This window comes from Leopardus geoffroyi, chromosome E3 (assembly GCF_018350155.1).
Source record: "Leopardus geoffroyi isolate Oge1 chromosome E3, O.geoffroyi_Oge1_pat1.0, whole genome shotgun sequence".
Classification (NCBI taxonomy): Eukaryota; Metazoa; Chordata; class Mammalia; order Carnivora; family Felidae; genus Leopardus; species Leopardus geoffroyi.
Genome location: NC_059340.1, coordinates 3,961,881 through 3,980,464, shown reverse-complemented (window position 1 = coordinate 3,980,464; position 18,584 = coordinate 3,961,881). Strand labels below are relative to the sequence as shown.

General features: G+C 61.6%; 1 protein-coding gene across 1 annotated transcript in view; it reads left to right on the top strand.

Annotated features, from left to right (window-relative positions):
• TNRC18 (trinucleotide repeat containing 18) overlaps positions 1–16,809 on the top strand; it is an 83,066-nt gene extending 66,257 nt beyond the window's left edge. The window contains exons 20-30 of the mRNA XM_045462445.1: positions 3,126–3,281; positions 3,822–3,963; positions 5,751–5,868; positions 6,303–6,378; positions 6,470–6,578; positions 8,999–9,115; positions 9,690–9,854; positions 10,332–11,659; positions 14,976–15,212; positions 15,337–15,411; positions 15,753–16,809. Of these exons, the coding sequence (XP_045318401.1) occupies positions 3,126–3,281; positions 3,822–3,963; positions 5,751–5,868; positions 6,303–6,378; positions 6,470–6,578; positions 8,999–9,115; positions 9,690–9,854; positions 10,332–11,659; positions 14,976–15,212; positions 15,337–15,411; positions 15,753–15,959 (2,730 nt within the window). The 3' untranslated portion in view covers positions 15,960–16,809. The remainder of the gene's footprint in view (positions 1–3,125; positions 3,282–3,821; positions 3,964–5,750; positions 5,869–6,302; positions 6,379–6,469; positions 6,579–8,998; positions 9,116–9,689; positions 9,855–10,331; positions 11,660–14,975; positions 15,213–15,336; positions 15,412–15,752) is intronic.
• The last annotated feature ends 1,775 nt before the right edge of the window (positions 16,810–18,584 follow it).

Below are 18,584 nucleotides of genomic sequence, written 5' to 3'. Positions count from 1 at the left end.
CACAGCTGAAGCCCTCTCAGGTTTCTCCGGGCCTCGGAGGGAAGGTGCTGGAATAGTGTGTACTGCTCAGGGTGATCACACCAGGTGGTCTGAGGCAGGGCCCAGGCCAGGTCCCACCCCTTGAGCACCTCTGCTACTTCGACTGGTGAAGGACAACTCCTTTCCTCCACTCACGACACTTCTGGCCCCGACTCCCCGGGCTTGGCACAGACCCCACAGGCAGAGGGCCCGGCCCCCACTCTGCGCGCCAGTTCCAAGTTCAGGGTGTCACCTGTGCTTCTGGCGGACGCACCAGCTGTGTACTGGGGGTTCCCAGGACCCGCTTCTCAGGGTCTGTAACTCGCCAGGGGGCCTCCCAGAATCCCTGGGAGGCACTTCACTTACTATTACTGTTTACTAGAAAGGATACGGTTCAGCAACAGCCGGATAGAAGACATGCCCAGGGCAAGGGATGGGGCAAGGGTGTGGGCGTCCGTGCCCTTTCCCGGTGCGCCGCCTCTCCAGCACCGTCACCGACCTGGAAGCTCCCCAAACCCCGTCGTTCAGGGTTTTATGGAGGCTTCGTCACGTTGGCAGGATCGGTTATTAACTCAATCTCTGGACCCTCTCCCTGCCCCGGAGGATGGGGGACATTGGAACTCAGAGTTCCTGGCTTCTCCTGGCTTGGTGTTTCTCGTGAGCCGCCCCCGTTCCGAGGCCAGCTAGGGACTTACCCACAGTCGCCTCATTAGGACAAAAGACTCTCCTGTGATCCAGGAAATTCCGAGGGGTTCAGGGGCTCTTTGTCAGGAACCAGGGGCAGAGACCAAGTAGATATTTCTTACTGTGTCCCAACAGAGTGCTCACAAAACCCTGCGAGGTAGGTTACTCATGTTAACTGCACAGGTGGCCTTGTAACCTGCCCAAGGTCACGGCAGCTACTGAGCGTCCCAGCTAAGCTTTGAACACCCGCCCCGGGCCATGCTGCCCCCTGGGCCCTTTGCCAAGATATGGTACCTTCTGCTGGGGAGAAGATCGGGGGCTCACCCAATCCCAGCCTTCTGATGACACAGTAAGAGACGAGAACAGGAGAGACTAATTGTCAACAAAAGAAATCAGATGCCAGTGAAGTCACCACAGGAGCAACCACTGTTCATAGTGTTTTGAGACCCGCTTTTGTATCCTGCTTTTTTAGACTTGGATATTCCCACTTGCCGTCAGCCTTATTTTACTTTTTTTTTTAATCAATATTTCTAAACGGCTGAATAACACCCGTCCGTCTGCACCCACCCCTTGGTTTTCATTCTCCGCTGCCATCAACCATGCGGTGATTGGGTTGAGGATGGTATTTTTCTGCCATAATGACCATGGCAGTGACCGTGTCTGTTCTGGGTACAGAGCTTGTTGGAGTTCTTTTCTTACTAAAATAATAATAATAAGTTTCCCAGAAAAGGGCTCTCTCATCAGTGGGAAAGAAAGAGGTCTCAGTGATACCTGATTATAACACTGCCTTGGAAGATACAGAAAAGGAAGCAAATACAGGTCCGCTCGGAACTTTGCTTGCTGTCCTCTGCTGGCCCCATGTGCACAGCTGCGAAGGTAGAGGCCATTCAGTGAGCTGTCCGTTTTCAGCGGGTGTTTGTGGAGAAAGGTTGTTCCTTCGACCCCCTGGATGCCTTCCGATTTCAGAAATGTGAACAGGATTAAAATGATGCATCAGAAACAAGAAGATATAATCATATATGTATTTCCCTCTCCCAAATGGGGATCCAGACTGAATACCTTCTATCCCTGTAACACTGTTTTGACCCTTATAATGCTGTTTGCTGCGAATGTCACTTGTCTGATAGGAAGTTGTGACTTCCGCTGTGGTCTTGGTAACATTTGTCCAGGGTTTTTTTTTTTAATATTTCTTAATTTCCCACATCCTCCGGTCCTTTGACTTGGTTGTTTTGTTTCAGGAATGTGTCTTTTAAAAAGCATAAAGTTACCCCTTGCCCCTGCCGCCCACCTCCCCTGCCTGGGTCACGGAGATTATAGTCTGAGCTTCCTTCTGGCGCCAAGTATCCCCACTTTGTTGTCCTGGCCACGGCGCCCCCTGCCTTTTCCTGGAGCAGGACTCTCAGACGCTGTAGCAAAGCTTGCAACTGTATCTGTAGATGCCCCAGTGTTTCCCTGACAGGCCGCAGGACAGACAGGTTGTTTCCAGTGCTTTGCTCTGATAAACGAAGCCATGCCCGTGGGGTTGGACTGGTTTCGAGGCTGCGGGGACGAGTAGCGGCCCCTTCACCCCACCGTGGGGGGCGGGGCTGAGTGCAGAGAATCCGCGGAGCCTCCACCCGGCCCTGTGGTGGGGGCAGGGAGCAGCGAGGCTGGGGTGGGCGTGGCTGAATGCGGACCAATACGCAGTGAGTGGCCCCTGGCCCCTTACCACCTGGGGGCGGGGCTTGGAGCTGGGGTGGGCGTGGCTGAGCGCAGAGTTACTCAGGCACGCCCCAAGTGACCCGCCCAGCCGAAAGGGTCTTCGTCCTTCTTCCAGGAACGTGCCTGTGGGACCACCCGGCACCATCCTGGTTTTTTGTGGCTTCATTTGGAAGCGTGTTAAAATGGAGGCAGCCGATGCATCCATCACCGGGTTGTGGGGGGGCGGTTGAATGAATGGCGCCCCCTCCCACAGCTGCACATTGAGCAGCTGTTAAAAACAAAGCTAAGCAGTCTCTATATCAGACATACTTGGGAGGGAACGTTGCAAAGCAGGACGTTTGGCAAATTCCCATTTGTGTTAAAAAAAAAAAAATACCGTTTGTGCACAAATGTATCTTCATAGCCTGTGTATTTACTCCGTTGTATGTGCTTTTGGAAAGCTCTGGAAGGGTACACCACACAGCCACTAGTGACTCTAGTTAGCGCTGTGCATTTGACAGGATTCATTGGAGAGGAAGCTGCACCTATATGCACTTTGGTGATTTTTTTTTTTTTTTTTTTTTTTTTTTTACAATAAGCAACATATAGTAATAATGAAGCAGTTAAGATGAAGAAAAGATGAAAAACAAACGTATTTGGGGGAGGGGAGGGAAGGGGTTTCGTTCCTTTCCCGGGATGGCGAGGACGGCCTGTGATGGCACCTCTGTTGCTTCCTCCCCCAGAAGAAGAAGGGGAAGGAGGCCAGCTCAGGAGGGGCGGCGCTGCCCCCGCCCCGTGTTCCTGCCCTGCCCCCAGAGGCCCGGGCGCCCCACACCAGCTCCCCGGCCACTGCCAAGAGGAGCAAGGCCAAGGCCAAAGGGAAGGAGGTGAAAAAGGAGGTGAGGCTCGCGGTGCCCCAGGAGCCAGGTCCTCATAGGTCCCTCCCAGATGGGGCATGCTGGGTGTGCCCACCCCCCACACCACCTTGTCCCCAGCAGGCTTTTTTTTTTTTTAATGTTTATTTTTGAGAGAGAGAAACAGAGCATCAGAGGGGGAGGGGCAGGGAGAGGGGAGACAATCCGAAGCAGGCTCCAGGCTCTGAGCTGAGCGCACAGAGCCCCATGCGGGATTGGAAACCACAGCTATGATCATGACCTGAGGCGAAGTTGAACATGCAAGTGACTGAGACCCCAGGCTCCGCCTCCTCCCCCCCCCCCCCGCCCCCATGTGTGTCCGGAAGTGCTGCCTCAGCCCACGCAGGCCCTGGCCACTCGGGTTGCTTGCCCATCTCACGGACACCACCCCCTCGGCCCCGCACCACTCACGTGGCAGATGCCCCTGCAGCCTGACAGAGACTCCGGGGTTTCCAGGGAGGGTCCTAAGCAGCGGGACTTGCACGGCGTGCCCCGAGCCGTGGGTCTGCTGTGCTCTGTCCCCAGAACCGGGGGAAGGGGGGAGCCGTGAGCAAGCTAATGGAGAGCATGGCTGCAGAGGAGGACTTTGAGCCCAATCAGGACTCGAGCTTCTCTGAGGATGAGCACCTGCCACGTGGTGGGGCTGCGGAGCGGCCACTGACTCCAGGTAAGTGCCCTCGATGCCCTGTCGGCTCAGGCCCAAAGCGTGTGGGGGGGTGGTTGGAGGTCCCCCTGGGGAAGCAGTGGGCAGGGGCTGAGCTACCCCAGGGAGTGGGCATGTGCAGGGGCCCTGAGGTTGGGTGGGGGCATGGTATCTGTGGTAAACCGAGAGAGGCCGGCTTGGCTCTGGCTTAGTAAGCTGGGTGGGGGGAGGAGGGAGAGGCAGACGGCCCCATCTCTGGGCTGTGGTCACAGTTTGCCCTAATGAAAATAAGAAGCTGTCCCCGGCTGGAAGTAGATGAGGACAGTCGGACTGGTTTTGGAAAGTGCTTTCTGACTGCTTTGTATAGAATGACTTGGGGGTGGCCCTGAGGGGGACAGGAGTCCAGGTAGGGAGGCCCTTGTGGGGATCCGGTGAGCGATGGTGGCAGGGGCAGCATGGAGGGATATGGGGTGGGTTTGAGCACGTCGCGAGGGAGAGAGGGGCTGTGTGAGCAGACCAGAACGAGTGAGTATGGGTGGTGGTGGGGTGGGCGTGTAGGGGGAGTAGGGAGAGATCACATGCCACACTTTGCTGGCTGGAGTCTGGGGTGCCTGGAGAACATCCGGGTAAATGACATACACTTGGCACCTGGACCCAGGGGTGTGGAGCTCTGAGGAGAGACTGAGGATGTGAATTGGGTGGGGCGGGTGTGGAACAAGAGGATGTGCAGGGCTGGGGAACTTAATCACCTGATTGGGAGTGTATCAGTCAGCTGTTGCCGTGTAACAAAGAGTTACCCAGTGGTAGCTGGTAGTAGGTATCCATTATGGGTCTCAGCGGTCTGTAAGGCAGCCGGGCTGACCTCGCCTGGGCTTGTTGCCACAACAGCAGGACAGCTGGAGGTCCACAGACGCAGGGTCAGCTCCACTCCGGGGCCGTTCACCCCCTGGGCCTGTGGGTGAGCCGGGGCGTGCTTTTCCTGGGGCCGTACTGCCAGAGGCTCACGAGGGAAAGTGGGAGCTGACCAGACCTCTGGAGGCCTAGATTCAGAATCAGTATTTGATCACTCCCACCCTTGTGCCATTGGCCGGAGGAAGTCTCATGGCCACACTCAGCGACAAGGGGTGGGTGTCCACTCTGCCCACGGTGAGGCTGTGGCAGGGGTGTGCGTGCAGGCAGGAATGAAGAAACCAGCGGGCCAGCCAGAGAGCCGTGTGGGTCATGACAGGGTGGGGCCGGATTCAAGGTCTCACAGGGCAGGAGGAGGGAGCCCTGGAATCCAGAGCAGTGTGGTCAGTGTGGAAAAGGAAAATGGGGAACATCTGGTGTGGGGGCTCCGGAGGGGGTGGCCTCTAAGCCGGGGGGGAGAGGCAGCTTTCAGCTGAGGACAGGTGAGGAACGCGGAGAGCCTGGCCTGGAAGTTTGGCCAAGGCGGGGATTGGTTTCCACCACGACACATAGCATTCCAGGAAGAGAAAACACCAGTGGAAAGTCCTGGAGGTCTGGTGGGAGAGGCAGCGGTGGACGGGCTGATGAGCTGGGGCCTCAAGCCCAGGCCCCAAGGGTGGTGGTCTTTGGGTGGAGGAGGGGTGGCTTGTGTAGGTGATCACACTTGGTTCACACCTGCCTGGGATCTCTGCAGGGGCCTGGGCCAGGAGGCGAGGGGCTGCGCACGGCCCCCCCACATGTCCCTGCAGGGGGGCATCCCTGCCACCCGGCAGGCCTGGGGGAAGGGAGGCACTGGGCGCGGAAGGAGGGTCTCTCGGCTGCCCCCTGGCTCCAGCCCTGCCTCCCTGCGTGTCCCCCTGCAGCCCCGCGCTCCTGCGTCATCGACAAGGACGAGCTGAAAGACGGCTTACGTGTGCTTATCCCCATGGATGATAAGCTGCTGTATGCCGGGCACGTGCAGACAGTGCACTCGCCAGACATGTGAGTGGGGGCCTGGGCGGGGGCGGCACCGGCCTCAGAGCCTGCGGACCCTCCCCCAGTCCAGGGTCCAGGGGGCCTTGCTGGGCCTCTATGGGCGGGTTGCTTTGCTTCTCTGAGCTGCGACTGCTTCTCCCTAGAACCAGGTGAACGGTGCCCGCTGAGGGAGGCCCCAGTGGGCGTGGCCAGCCGGTCTGTGCTGGCCTCTCTTGGATCTGAACCCCCTAGCTGTAAAGATGAGGAAACCGAGGCCCAGAAGGGGAGAGCCTCGCCCCAGGTTCAGACCGCACGCCAGCAGCTCCCCAGGCTCTGACGTGCCATCGAGCGGTCTGGGAGGCAGAGCTGGCGCCGCTGGGGCCGGTGGTTGAGGGGCAGGGTTCCTCCGGGAGGGGCTGCCGTCTCCGTCACCTCACACCGCGCCTGCCGTGGCCTTGCAGATACCGTGTGGTGGTGGAGGGCGAGCGTGGGAACCGGCCCCACATCTACTGTCTGGAGCAGCTGCTGCAGGAGGCGGTGAGGGGGGCAGGGGAGGCGGGGCCACCGGGCGGTTGGGGGCCGGGCTGTTCCCTGTCACCCCTGGTTGCTCAATCCTTCGCCCTCGCAGATCAACGACGTGAGGCCGGCCTCCACGCGCTTCTTGCCACAAGGGACCAGGATCGCGGCCTACTGGAGCCAGCAGTACCGCTGCCTCTACCCGGGCACCGTGGTCCGAGGTGAGGCATCCTCGGCATCCCCCCCCCCCCCCCCGGCCCAGATCCTCCCCCTCATCCCCCCATTTCCTCGCGTGGCTTCCAGCAGGGCCGGCCCGGCGCTCAGGCCCTCGGTCCGCTTTTGGCTGCGCCGGCTTCACACCCAGCTCCTCGGGGACGGTGTTGTGCCAGATTAACGGATCCTGCCGTGGGGGGAATTGCTCTCATTTCCCATGTGGGGACACGTAGGACGGGGCCCCCGAAACTGGCTTGGGTCACGTGGATTTCGTCGGCTGCTGTGAGTCTCGTCCTTGAGCCTGGGTCACGTGCTCGTTCCCGACACCAGCAAGTGAGGTTGGCTTTCTGATTCCACTTGTGACCCGGGAGAGGAGACGGTGGCCACCCCAGGAAAACCGGGGTGTTGTTAGCCGAGTAAGAGATGGGAAGCAAGGCTGACATAAATAACAGGTGCCCCAGAAGCTGCAGGTGTTGGACAGAAACCACAGATCCTCACACGGTGCAAAACTGACGTTTCCAGGAGCTGAGCTCTGGATGTTCGTTCTTCAGACCGACAGCCAGGTGGCAGATACAGTGTACCCGCTGCGGCCCGACATCCACACCCACCCAGGAGGTGGAACACGGATGCCGGGCAGGAAGTCTCCCCCGCCCCCCTGCCCCAGAGAGACCATGGCAGGGTCACTCTTGGTCCGTCCCCTGGGGATCACTCAGAATTCCATTTCTCCAGCTCCTGTGTTTCATCCGCGTCTTTCTCTTCCTTGTTCCGTTCCCTCGTTTCCATGGAGAATCTTTCTGTAGCTTTCTGAGAGAGGATCCTAGGAGGTAAATCCCTCTAGTACATGCATGCTTGAGATCGCTTTATTTTGGCATGTTCTTGAAAGATAGTTGAGCTGGGGATAAAGTCAAGGTTGGAAATAATTTTCACAGTCACTGTGCCTTCCGTCTTTATCTGGCTGTCGACGTTGTCTAAATTCGATGTCATTGTTAAAACTACATCTCTGTAGGAGCCCTGCTTTCTCTCTGGAAACTTTGAGGGTGTTCTCGTTATTCCTAGATCTGGAATTTCATGTGGGTTTGTGTGTGTCTGTACGTGTGTGAATATGTGTGCGTCTGTCTTTGTGTATGTCTGTTTTTGTCCATGTCTCTATGCACGGCTGTGTGTGTCTATGTGTTTGTGTGTATCTGTGTGTGTGTGTGTGTCTGATGTGTGTCTGTGTATGTGTCTCTGAGTGTCTCTGTGTGTGTGTTGCTGGGTGTTTGGGGCCTGAGGGCTTTGTGCAGCAAATTTCCTTTGTTCTGGAAACTCCGTGTGTGGCTCTCCCGGAGCCACTCCCTGTCCCCTGCCGCCCTCCCTGGGACCGCGTGCTGGCCTGCAGTGCCTGTTATCTTTATTCCTATCGTCTGTTTCTTCACCTTTTTGTTCAACCTCTCGGGAGGTTTCCTCAACTAACCCCGACCTTCTGGCCCTTCCATCTACTGAAGTTTTGAAATTCCTGCTGTCGTGTAAGAAATTCCTAGAGTTTTTTCTTATTCTCTGCATGTTTTTTTTTCCCCCAACTTTTTGTGTCCCGTCTTCTTGTTTTTATCTGATTTTGTTTCTTACCACATTTGCTGGTATCTGTGTTCTCTTTTCGTAAACTTCGCGGAGAAAGGACTGTTTCCACGTTTGGGTTTCTGCAGCTCCCTTTTCTCCTGACTTGCCCTTGTCGTCTCTTCGGGGGTTCTGTGCTCTTCAGCCCCCTGAGCTCTCTGGTCCGTGTCTGTCTCGTTGAGAGGCTGGCCTCTCGGGTCAGGTGGTCTGTACTAAGCAGATTGGAAGGCCTGTGCATCGACAGGCACGTTTTGTGGCGACCCCTGGTCCCCATTACCCATGGCTTCCTGCCACCGGCCGGCAGACAGTCCTTGGGGTCTGGGGACCCACCAAACTCTCCTGTGCCCCGGGCGTTTGTAAACCCTCAGCCTGTCCGGTGTTGGGGTCCCCTGACCCCTGCCTACAGAGGCACTTGGCGCCTCTTGGGCCCGAGCCTGGCAGGGCTCCCTTGTGAAGCAGGCCCCCTCCCAGGCCCCCAGCAGCAGGGGAAGCCCTTCACCGTGCAGGTGGTGGTCTGGGAAATGCCCCGCTCCCGCAGTCGGCCACTGACCCACCAGGTCCGGCCTGCAGGCTTTCCGCCCCTGCTCTTGCTTCCCTGTGCTCTCGGGAGGGTCTTGGGAGTGAGTCAGGACACACGCTCAGTGGAATGGCAGGTGCCGGTGCTCCTGCTGGACCACAAGACTCTAAGACTCACATTCTGTACCACTGGATACGTGCCGCTACACATCCCAGGTCCAGAGCTGCTCACCGGCTGGTTTCTGCTCCCCTTTTGCCCTTGTGGGCACCGGAGAGCGGGGGTCCGCTGGCGTCCTTGACCCTGCCCCTCTGCCAACAGGCTTGCTAGGCCTCGAGGACGACGGGGACCTGATCACAGTGGAGTTCGATGACGGGGACACGGGGAGGATCCCCCTCTCCCACATCCGCCTTCTGCCTCCCGACTATAAGATCCAGTGTGAGTGGTGGTCCTGTTGCCCTGGCAGGGGTGACCCCCACGTCCACACCGGCTCCCCTGTGGGCCCAGCCCTGGGCTCTGGCCACCATTCCGACCGTTTGCACCCGTGGGATGGAAATGGCAGGAGCCACGGGTGGGGCTCCCACAGTGGCTTGGGGGAGGGGCTCCCGGGCTCCCCAGGTCTGCGTCCCGAGCAGTCCAGGCCGTCGAGGCTGGTCAGGCACCGTTCCCGATGGTTCCAGGCTTCACATGTCCACGAGAGCACGGAGTTCCTGGCTTCGTCCTGCGCATCCAGAGATCCCATCCCCCGTGACTGACCAATACGAAGCTCAGCGTCAAGGAGGGAAATGACTCTTCCTGGGGTCCTACATCTAGTTAGAGGCAGAGCCAGGACTTGGACCTCCGGGGGTCTGTGGTTTTGGGCATCCCCCCTCTCCAGCTGCACAGCCCCTCCAGGCAGGCCGAGCGGATTCAGCCGCAGGGCCTTCCGGTCCCTGTCCCCCGCGATGGATGATGCTCTGGTGGCTGGGAGAGCAGAGACCCAGGCCTGAGCCACCGTGTCCCTCTCCCGCAGGTGCGGAGCCGTCCCCAGCCCTCCTGGTGCCAAGTGCCAAGCGCCGCAGCCGGAAGACCAGCAAAGACACCGGGGACAGCAAAGACGGGGGCACGCCGGGGTCCGAGGAGCCGGGCACCAAGGCACGAGGGCGTGGGCGGAAACCCAGCACCAAAGCCAAGAGTGGTACGTTAGCCCCAGCTCTGCCTCAGCCGAGGCACAGGGGCAGGTGCAGGCATGGGGGGGGACTTGCTGCGGACGCGGGATGCCGTGGGGTCTGCGCACAGAGACTGCGCCCCCCCTCTGTGGGAACTCAGCTGCAGGGCCCCTCGGACCCTTTGATAGAGTGGGACACGGAGGCTCAGGGAGTCAGCGTTCATCTGCCTTGGGCAGAGCTGACTCCTGGGCAGCCGAGTTGTTCACGCCAGAATCCAGAGAGAGGTGCTAAGAGCCGAGGCTGCCAAGGACCGCTTGGGGGTCACCACACGTGGGATGACAGCGATGTGAGAGTCACTCATCCTGGGCCCAGAGCGGGCAGCGTCCAGGCCCAGCACCCGGTCATCGCAGAGGAAGCAGCAGGGCCAGCGCAGAAACCGGGCTTTTGGGCTCGGGAAGCCCCTCGCTGCCCTGACCTCACATAAGCTTGTTCCTTCTCTCTTCTAGACAGAGCCGCCGTCCTGGAAGAGGGGGGCCCGACAGAGGAGGTCCCCAGTACCCCGTTGGCCCTGGAGCCCATCAGCACCCCAGGCTCCAAGAAGAGCCCCCCAGAACCCGCGGACAAGCGAGCCAAAGCCCCCAAGGCTCGCCCGGCGGCCCCGCAGGCCAGCCCCGCCCCGTCCACCTTCACCAGCTGCCCGGCTCCTGAGCCCTTTGGGGAGCTGCCGGCCCCCGCTGCGGTCCTGGCCCCCACCCCCCTCGTCGCCATGCCCATCGCCATGCCCGCCACCCGCCCCAAGCCCAAGAAGGCCCGGGCCGCGGAAGAGGCGGCCGCCAAGGGCGCCCGGAGGCCCGGGGAGGAGGCCGAGCCGCTCGTCAAGCTGGACCACGAGGGTGTGACGTCGCCCAAAAGCAAGAAGGCCAAAGAGGCCCTGCTTCTGCGGGATGACCCCGGAGCCGGGGGCTGGCAGGAGCCCAAGGGCCTCCTGGGCCTGGGCGGCTACCCGCCGGCCACAGGCAGCGGCGAGCCCAAGGCCGCCCGGCCCAAGTCCGGGGACGGCGACCTGACCCAGGAGCCCGGGGCCGGGCTCGAGTTCGAGGACTCGGGTGAGCCCAAGAGCCCGGACAAGGGCCAGGCGGAGCAGGACGGGGCCGAGGAGTCGGAGAGCGGCGGTAGCAGCAGCGACAGTGGCAGCAGCAGCAGCAGCTCAGAGACCGAGGGGGAGGAGGAGGGCCAGGGCGGCGGCGGCGGCCGGAACTGTAGCGCCTCCAGCTCCAGGGCGTCGTCCTCCTCGTCCTCGTCGTCGTCCTCCTCGTCCTCGTCCTCTTCCTCCTCGTCCTCCTCCTCGTCCTCGTCGTCCTCCTCCTCGTCCTCCTCCTCCTCCTCGTCCTCCTCCTCCTCCTCGTCCTCCTCCTCCTCCTCGTCTTCCTCGTCCTCCTCGTCCTCGTCCTCCTCCTCCTCCACCACGGACGATTCTTCCTGCAGCTCAGACGACGAGGCAGCGCCTCCCGCCGCGGCCGGCCCCTCGGCGCCGCCGGCCCTGCCCGGCAAGGCGCCCAAGCAGGCGGGCAAGGCTCGCTCCTCTGCCCCCTCCCCGGGCAAGAAGGCCCCGGCGCCCCCGCCCCAGGCGCCCCCGCCGCAGCCCGCGCAGCCTCTGCAGCCCAAGGCTCAGGCCGCGGCCAAGAGCCGACCCAAGAAGAGGGAGGGCGTCCACCTCCCCACCACCAAGGAGCTGGCCAAGCGGCAGCGCCTGCCGTCCGTGGAGAACCGGCCCAAGATCGCCGCCTTCCTGCCCGCGCGGCAGCTCTGGAAGTGGTTCGGCAAGCCCACCCAGGTAGCGGAAGGCGGAGGGTCCGGACGTGGTGTTCTCCGGCGGGCCGGCCCCCCCGCGTGCCCCCCCCTTCCTCCGGGCCCCCCACGGGGCGGGTTGGGGTGAGGTGGGGGACCCCGTCTCATACCCGGGTCGCCCGAGTCTCGGGGCGCCCGAGCGCGCCCCCTCTGCCGGCTCGAAGCCGGCTCCTCCGCGGAGCAGCGCCGCCCTCGGTCTCGGGCCCGGCGAGAGAACACGCGGGGACGGATGCCGGCCCCTCCGGCAGGCGCCCGGTCGCCCCACCGGGGGTCTCAGAACCCCGTGGCCCCACAGCCTGTCTCGGTGGGGGCGTCGTGTGTAGCGGCACGAGGGCTCCAGGCCTCGGGCTGACCGTGTGGTGACCCCGGCAAGAGGCACTTGCTCCCCTCTGATGGCAGCGGAGGGCTGGGGCGGTCTCCCTGCCTGGCTGGCTCGGGTGCCCCCTCACCCACAAGCTAGCCAAAGGGAGAAGGTTCTGGTTGGGTCCCGTGGCCACCTCTGTAGACAGGACGGTTCTCCAGAAGGAGCCCTGCCAGCTCACCCGTGTGCACCCGCGGCCGCGCACCACACACGTACCTGTGCGCGCGCACAGGCACCGTGAGGCTCCCGCGTGCAGGTGGGGAATAGCCCCGTGGTCACCGGTCCACCCCGTGCCCCTCGTCCACGGGTACGGCTCACAGGTTCGCCCGCGGTGCCTGTCTCCCTGGCCCAGGCCCCCTGAGGCCACACCTGAGGTGGGCTTGGCGTGATGCCCCCCGGGTCTGTTCCCTTTCCAGAGCCGCTTCCCGCCAGGGCAGGTGTGGGGAATTGGGGGTCGACAGTGATGAGCTTGGGGGGGGGGGGGGGCGTCTGACCGTGCACCTCTCGGGACCTCGGGAAGCTGCTGGTGTATTCGTGTTGTGTTAGCTCCCTGGGTTCAACGAGGCCGGAAAAATTGGGGGGAGCTCTGAAGACCCCAGCTCGGGGGTTTCCATCTTCGTGTTTTTTGGGGCCCCCTGTGCCAGTGACACCAGGGGCAGTTAGAGTCCCCCAGAGGGCTCCTCAGAATGGGGGTGCAGAGCAGGGCATCTGGAAGCAGTCGGCACCCACTCTCCTGAGGGCGTCCCTGCTTTTGAGGCACTAACTTGAACCTGGGGCAGACAGCCTGCGTCTCTGACGCTGCGGGGCATAGGTTGTCTGACGTTAAGCCCACGTGGATTGCTGGCCCCGGATGAGAGCTCCTCTCTCAGCAGGGCCACCGCCGGGGACGGCAGAGTTGAACATGTAGAACCTTCCCTGACTCTCCTGACCAGGCCCCCCGGAGCTCTGATCCCAGCAGGTGCTTTATTGGGACGTATTGAGGAGTGACAGCTTCTGAGCTGAAGGCGGCACATCCTTGCCGTCTCGCCTTCACCGTGACCGACTCGTTCCATGTTTTAGCATCTGCCACTTGCAGATTTACTAGTAATGCCAAGGTTCTTACTGCTGCAGCGGACGCAGCACGGGGCGGAGCTTAGTGGCCACTTTAACAGAAAATTCCAGGCTTCAGGTACAGCTGGAGCCCAGGGGTTTGAAGGGCTGTCTTCAGACCTCCCTGTGGGTCCACGGTCCAGGCTTCCGTTTCCCCTTCCTGCCTTTGCGCTGGTCTCCTGCTCAGACAGCCCTTCCCTCCTGGCAGCAAGCAGCCTCAGTGGCTCCCGGCTCGGAAGTGGCACTGGAGAGGAAGTATCTTTTTGCAAGGGGCTCAAGCTACAGCTGATAGAACACTCTCAGCTTGTGTGCCGAGCCCGCTTCTGAGCCAGTCATGATACCAGCGGGAGGGCAGGACGTTCAGGGTGTCCACACCGAGTCCTGTGCTCACTGCAAGGGCGGGATCAGCCCCCCGGGGGGACCATATGGAGTGAGGCGGCTCTGTGAGAAGGGAGTAGCCGGCGGGGGCCGGGCATGTCACGGTGGCCAAAGAGGAGTTGGTGTAGAAATCTTAGCCGTCCTCCTCACCTCGAATTTATTTTCAGCCTTGAGCTGAAAAGTGAAAAGCATTTGAGCAGTTCACAGGACATAGCAGAAATCAGTGACAAGGACCTCTGAAAATCCATCACCACCAGGGATCCAGTGAATTAAGTGGAAAAAGCGCTTGTTGGAGGAAGTTGGAAATTGGCACGTAGTTTTCTCCTGTTTGGGCAAATTGGCTTTGAGTCACCTGGCAGCCGATATGAAAATGGCAAAGTGATTTTAGATCTTGGTTTGAAGAGAGGATACGCCGGGTCACCAGAGGGCAGAGCTTTGCAGAGGCCTGGGTCCTGGAGGTTTGGCCCTAGGGACAGTGACAGGCCCCAGAGCTGCCTGGGGCTCTGATGGGTTTGGGGTCCTGATGACAGGCAGGTCTCTTCCCTCCTCCGAACCCACGTGTCTGTCCCCATGCTGGCCCAGGCCGGGGCACTGAGCAGGCTTCAGGAAATGTTTGTCGAGTGACTAAGAAAAGCCCTGCACGCGATGGGCCTGGCACATGCGAGTCTGGTGCTGGCTCCTGCGGGCCCCGGACGGACTTCAGGGGCTTCCCCTGGGGTCTGGCACCGTCCCCGTGACAGCCCTCAGCCCACGTCCCCTACTCCGTCGCCCCTGGTTCAGGCCACTTAGGTGGCCGACTCCCAGCCCCATGCTGCCTGCAGGGACGTAGAACGAGGCTGTGCAGCAAGTGCCCTGTGGCCCCGGGGCCCGAATGGCGTGTGCCAGCTGTGGGGGGTGGAGCCATGCCCTCTGTCCAGAGGCCAAGCTGCGAGCCCCCGGGCTTCCCTGTCCTGTCCCCCACCGGCACTGTCTAGAAACCGCCAGGCCGCAGGGGGCTGCTGGGCCCAGGGCACGGCCACCGCGAGCCCCGTGGACCGCAGGTGCGGCTCTGCCAGGCGTGTGCCCGCACTACTCCAGGACGGGGCGGTGCAGGTCCCGAAGATTTTTTGTTTTTTTAATGCTTTTCTTTTGAGGGAGGGGGCGGGCAGAGAGAGAGTCACAGAATCCGAAGCAGGCTCCAGGTTCTGAGCTCTCAGCACAGAGCCCGACACGGGGCTCGAACCCATTAATGGGGGGGGGGGGGGGAGATCGTGACTTGAGCTTAACCGACTGAGCCACCCAGACGGTCCTGGAGGTCCCTCTTAGCTGAGGTCCTTGGTGTCGGTAAAGCCCCTCTTGGACACCCAGCATGGAGAGGGGAAGGGGTCCCCCCCAGTTAGAGCAAGCAAGGGGCCTCCTCCCTCCCACCCCACCCTCTGCAGAGCCCCAGGGTTTGGGGACCGGCCCGGGCCTCCCTGACACGCGTATCCCACAGCGCCGCGGCATGAAGGGCAAGGCCCGCAAGCTGTTCTACAAGGCCATCGTGCGCGGCAAGGAAATGATCCGCATCGGGGACTGCGCCGTGTTCCTGTCGGCCGGCCGCCCCAACCTGCCCTACATCGGTCGCATCCAGAGCATGTGGGAGTCCTGGGGCAGCAACATGGTGGTCCGCGTCAAGTGGTTCTACCACCCCGAGGAGACCAGCCCGGGCAAGCGCCTCCATGAGGGCCAGGTGAGGCCGGGGCCGTGCGCGTCACGCCGGGGAGCAGTGGCCCCACCCGCCCCGAGGCTGAGGCCGGGGTGCTCGGCTCTGGGGCCGGGCTCACCGCCGCCCCGTGTTTGTCACACACACACAGCACTGGGACCAGAAGTCCGGCCGCGGCCTCCCCGCGGCGCTGCGGGCCTCCAGCCAGAGGAAGGACTTCATGGAGGTAGGGGGTGTGGGCTGGAGGGCGGGCTGCCTCAAACCCTCTGCATGCAGCCCGGTGGGGGCTGGGCCTCCGACCCCCCACCCCACGTCCGACCCTGAGCCCCATGTTTGCCGCGCTCGGTCTCCCCCGTCGCTTCTGGGCCCTAATCCTTCAGGGCTCCCACTCCGGCTCCCTCTTGGTCTCGGAATCCCAGCCTCTGTCTCTCCGCCTCCCTGGGGGGGGCATCTCTCTCTGTCTTGGTCCTCGGTGCTTTCCCTGATCCTGTGGGTCCTGGATGGGGGGAGGGCGTCTTCCCTGTCTTCCCGGGCCACCTGCCCTGAGCCCGCCTGCCACGCCCGCAGCGTGCCCTGTACCAGTCCTCGCACGTGGACGAGAACGATGTGCAGACCGTGTCGCACAAGTGCCTGGTGGTGGGCCTGGAGCAGTACGAGCAGATGCTCAAGACCAAGAAGTACCAGGACAGCGAGGGCCTGTACTACCTCGCGGGCACCTACGAGCCCACCACCGGCATGATCTTCTCCACCGACGGCGTGCCTGTGCTCTGCTGAGCGCCCGCGCCCTGCCCGCTGCCTCGGGCCCCGAGGGCCGGCCCGTCGGGGGCCCCTCGCCATCACTGCCACGTCTCGGGGGCTGCGTGCATGCAAGTGTGCCCTGGGATGCCCTGGCGTGCGTGAGTGTGTACATGTGTGTGCCCGTATGCATGCACGTGTGTGCGCACATGTGCACATGTCTCCGGCCCCCTTCACGACCCCCTCGGTGCCCCCCAAGACGGGGTTCCTCTCAGCTATCAGGGTATGGCTCTGCCGGGCCCCCCTCAGGGGCTCCCCTCCAGCACCTTGTAAGCACTTGGCCAGGCCAGCCCCCTCCCCCCACCCCCAGGCGCCTTCGTCCGAGGCCCGGCAGGGAGGGGGTTTCCAGGGAACCGAACTGACATGCGTTCTGGGGTTCCCGCTGCTCGTGGGTCCGGCTCCTCGTGCCAGACCCCTCCCTCGGCACGGAGCCCACTCCGAGCCTCCCGCCGTGAGACGGGGGGTGGGGGGCCCGATGCCCGCCAGCCTCACCAATCAGGCCAGGCCTGCTCTGGGCACCGGGCCGGGGGGGCCCGGCCTCCGCCCACTCAGGACGGCCTGGACGGGGCAAGACAGCCAGGTGCCAGGCGGGGGGTGGGGGGGCTGCCCTGAGGGCCCCTCCTCCTGGTCCAGCCCCTCACACTACAGACAACCCCAATGGTGCTGACATCCTCGTCCCGGCCACCCCCGGCCCTCCTGCCCAGGCCTCGGCCAGCCCAGAGGGCAGCGGTAGTGGGTCACCTGTACAGTTTTATTGTACCAAGAGACTCTCCTCGCCCCTGTATCATACGCCTTTAAATGGAGTCCACTTTTTAATTATATATATAAAGATAAATATATATAAATATATATAAATATAAACTTTTTAAAACTGTGAAAAAAATAGCTATGAAATTATAAAAAAAAAAAAGCAAACATTCTGACGTGCAGAATATTATTTTTTATTTCCTATTAGATTGTGTCTAGCACCCAGCTTCACGCCCCCCCCTTTGTCCCAAGCACACCCCACCTGCCCACCCTGCCCGGCCCAGGTGTACTGTACTCGCCCCCAGAATGGAGAAGCGGTTAGGGAGAGCAGAGGCCGAGGGAGGGAGGGAGGGAGGGGGCCGGCAGGGCGCAGTGACCCTGCTCCCGCGGCTCGGCCCCGGCCCCGGAAAGCACTTACCAGCCCCCGCGCCTTCCAGGGGGACGGGAGGCCTCGTCCAGACAATCTTAAGGGAAGGAAAAGCCAGACTTCGGTTTTGTTTTTTGGGGGAATTACTGGTTTTTGTTTTGTTTTTTTTTTTAAGTTTCTTTTGGAATTTTGTTTGTTGGCGAATTCTGTGTGATCTTTTTCATAAAAAAAGGAAAAAAGAAAAAGCTATAATCGGAGAAATACCGTTGTCTGGAGTGGTTCATTTCAAGGGCCGTGGGGGTGGGCGCAGGGTGCTGGGTGGCGGTGCTGACCTTTCAGGGCCGCGAGCTGGGTGTCCCCCTGTACAACGGCCACTGGGCACATGGGGCTGTTTACATCCACGCTAATTGAAATGAAGGGAAATGAAAAGTTTCTTGGTTGCCCCGGCTGCATTTCCAGTGGTCAACAGCCAGAAGTGGCCAGTGGCTACCGTGGGGTGGCTGGGATACAGAACGTGTCCATCAGGGCGGAAAGTTCTCTTGGCCGGTGAGAGGCTAGAGGGCTTGCGCCGCCTGTTTCTTCCTTGAAAATGCCAAGATGAGCACTCCCGGCCACACCCCTACCTGAAGACCACAGAACGAGGACGACGCTGAGGGTCTGAGTGGCCCTGAGCAGGTGTGGAGGCCTGGGGGGAGGCTGGGCCCTGCTCCTGGTGCTGCTACCCACTCCTGCCCTGAGGTGAACTTTCAGCCTGACCGCACGGGTACCTGCCCAACCACCCACCAGAGGAAAGGTTCTGATGGTTCTCCCGCTTCAGAGAAACGGAGTCACACAACAGGAGGAACAGTGAACTGGCGCCACCTGGCGGTCCCTGTGGTATCGCCTGGGGTCTCGGCTCTCCCCACAGCTGCCCAGGACGCCCACCGGGTTCCCAGAGTGACGGCTGCCCACTGGGCCCAGCGGGTGGGTCCCGGAGGCTGCAGGGCTGGAGCACAGCCCCTCGGAAAGCCAGCTCCCCTGCCCCAACCCTCCTCCAAGGGACCTGCATGAAAGAGCGGACCAGCTCCACTCCTTGGGGGAAACTAAGGCACCAAACGGTACAGGAAGTGGTTCACATCACACGGATCGGCTGCACGGCTAGGACTTCGGCCCAGAACACGCAGCCCCCAGGTCCCAACTCTGAGTCCCTGCAGGCAGGGGCAAGCTGCCCCCCCGCCCCTGCCATGCAAATGGGTGGGATGCCGCCTTTTTCCCTGACCTGACCACCAAGGCGTCAAAGCCCAAATGCTTCCGGGTCCCGTGCCGCCGTTCACCCCTACCAGGTGCGTGGAGACCCGGCTACGAGACTGACCCACCCCCATCCACCCCCTACGATCTCCCCCCCCCCCCCCCACCCCAGCCCAGGCGGACAGGGCCACTTTCCAGGTGAGAAGAGGGACGTCCCAGCCGCCAGGACCCCTTCCCCCACGAAGGACGAGCAAGGTCGGGGG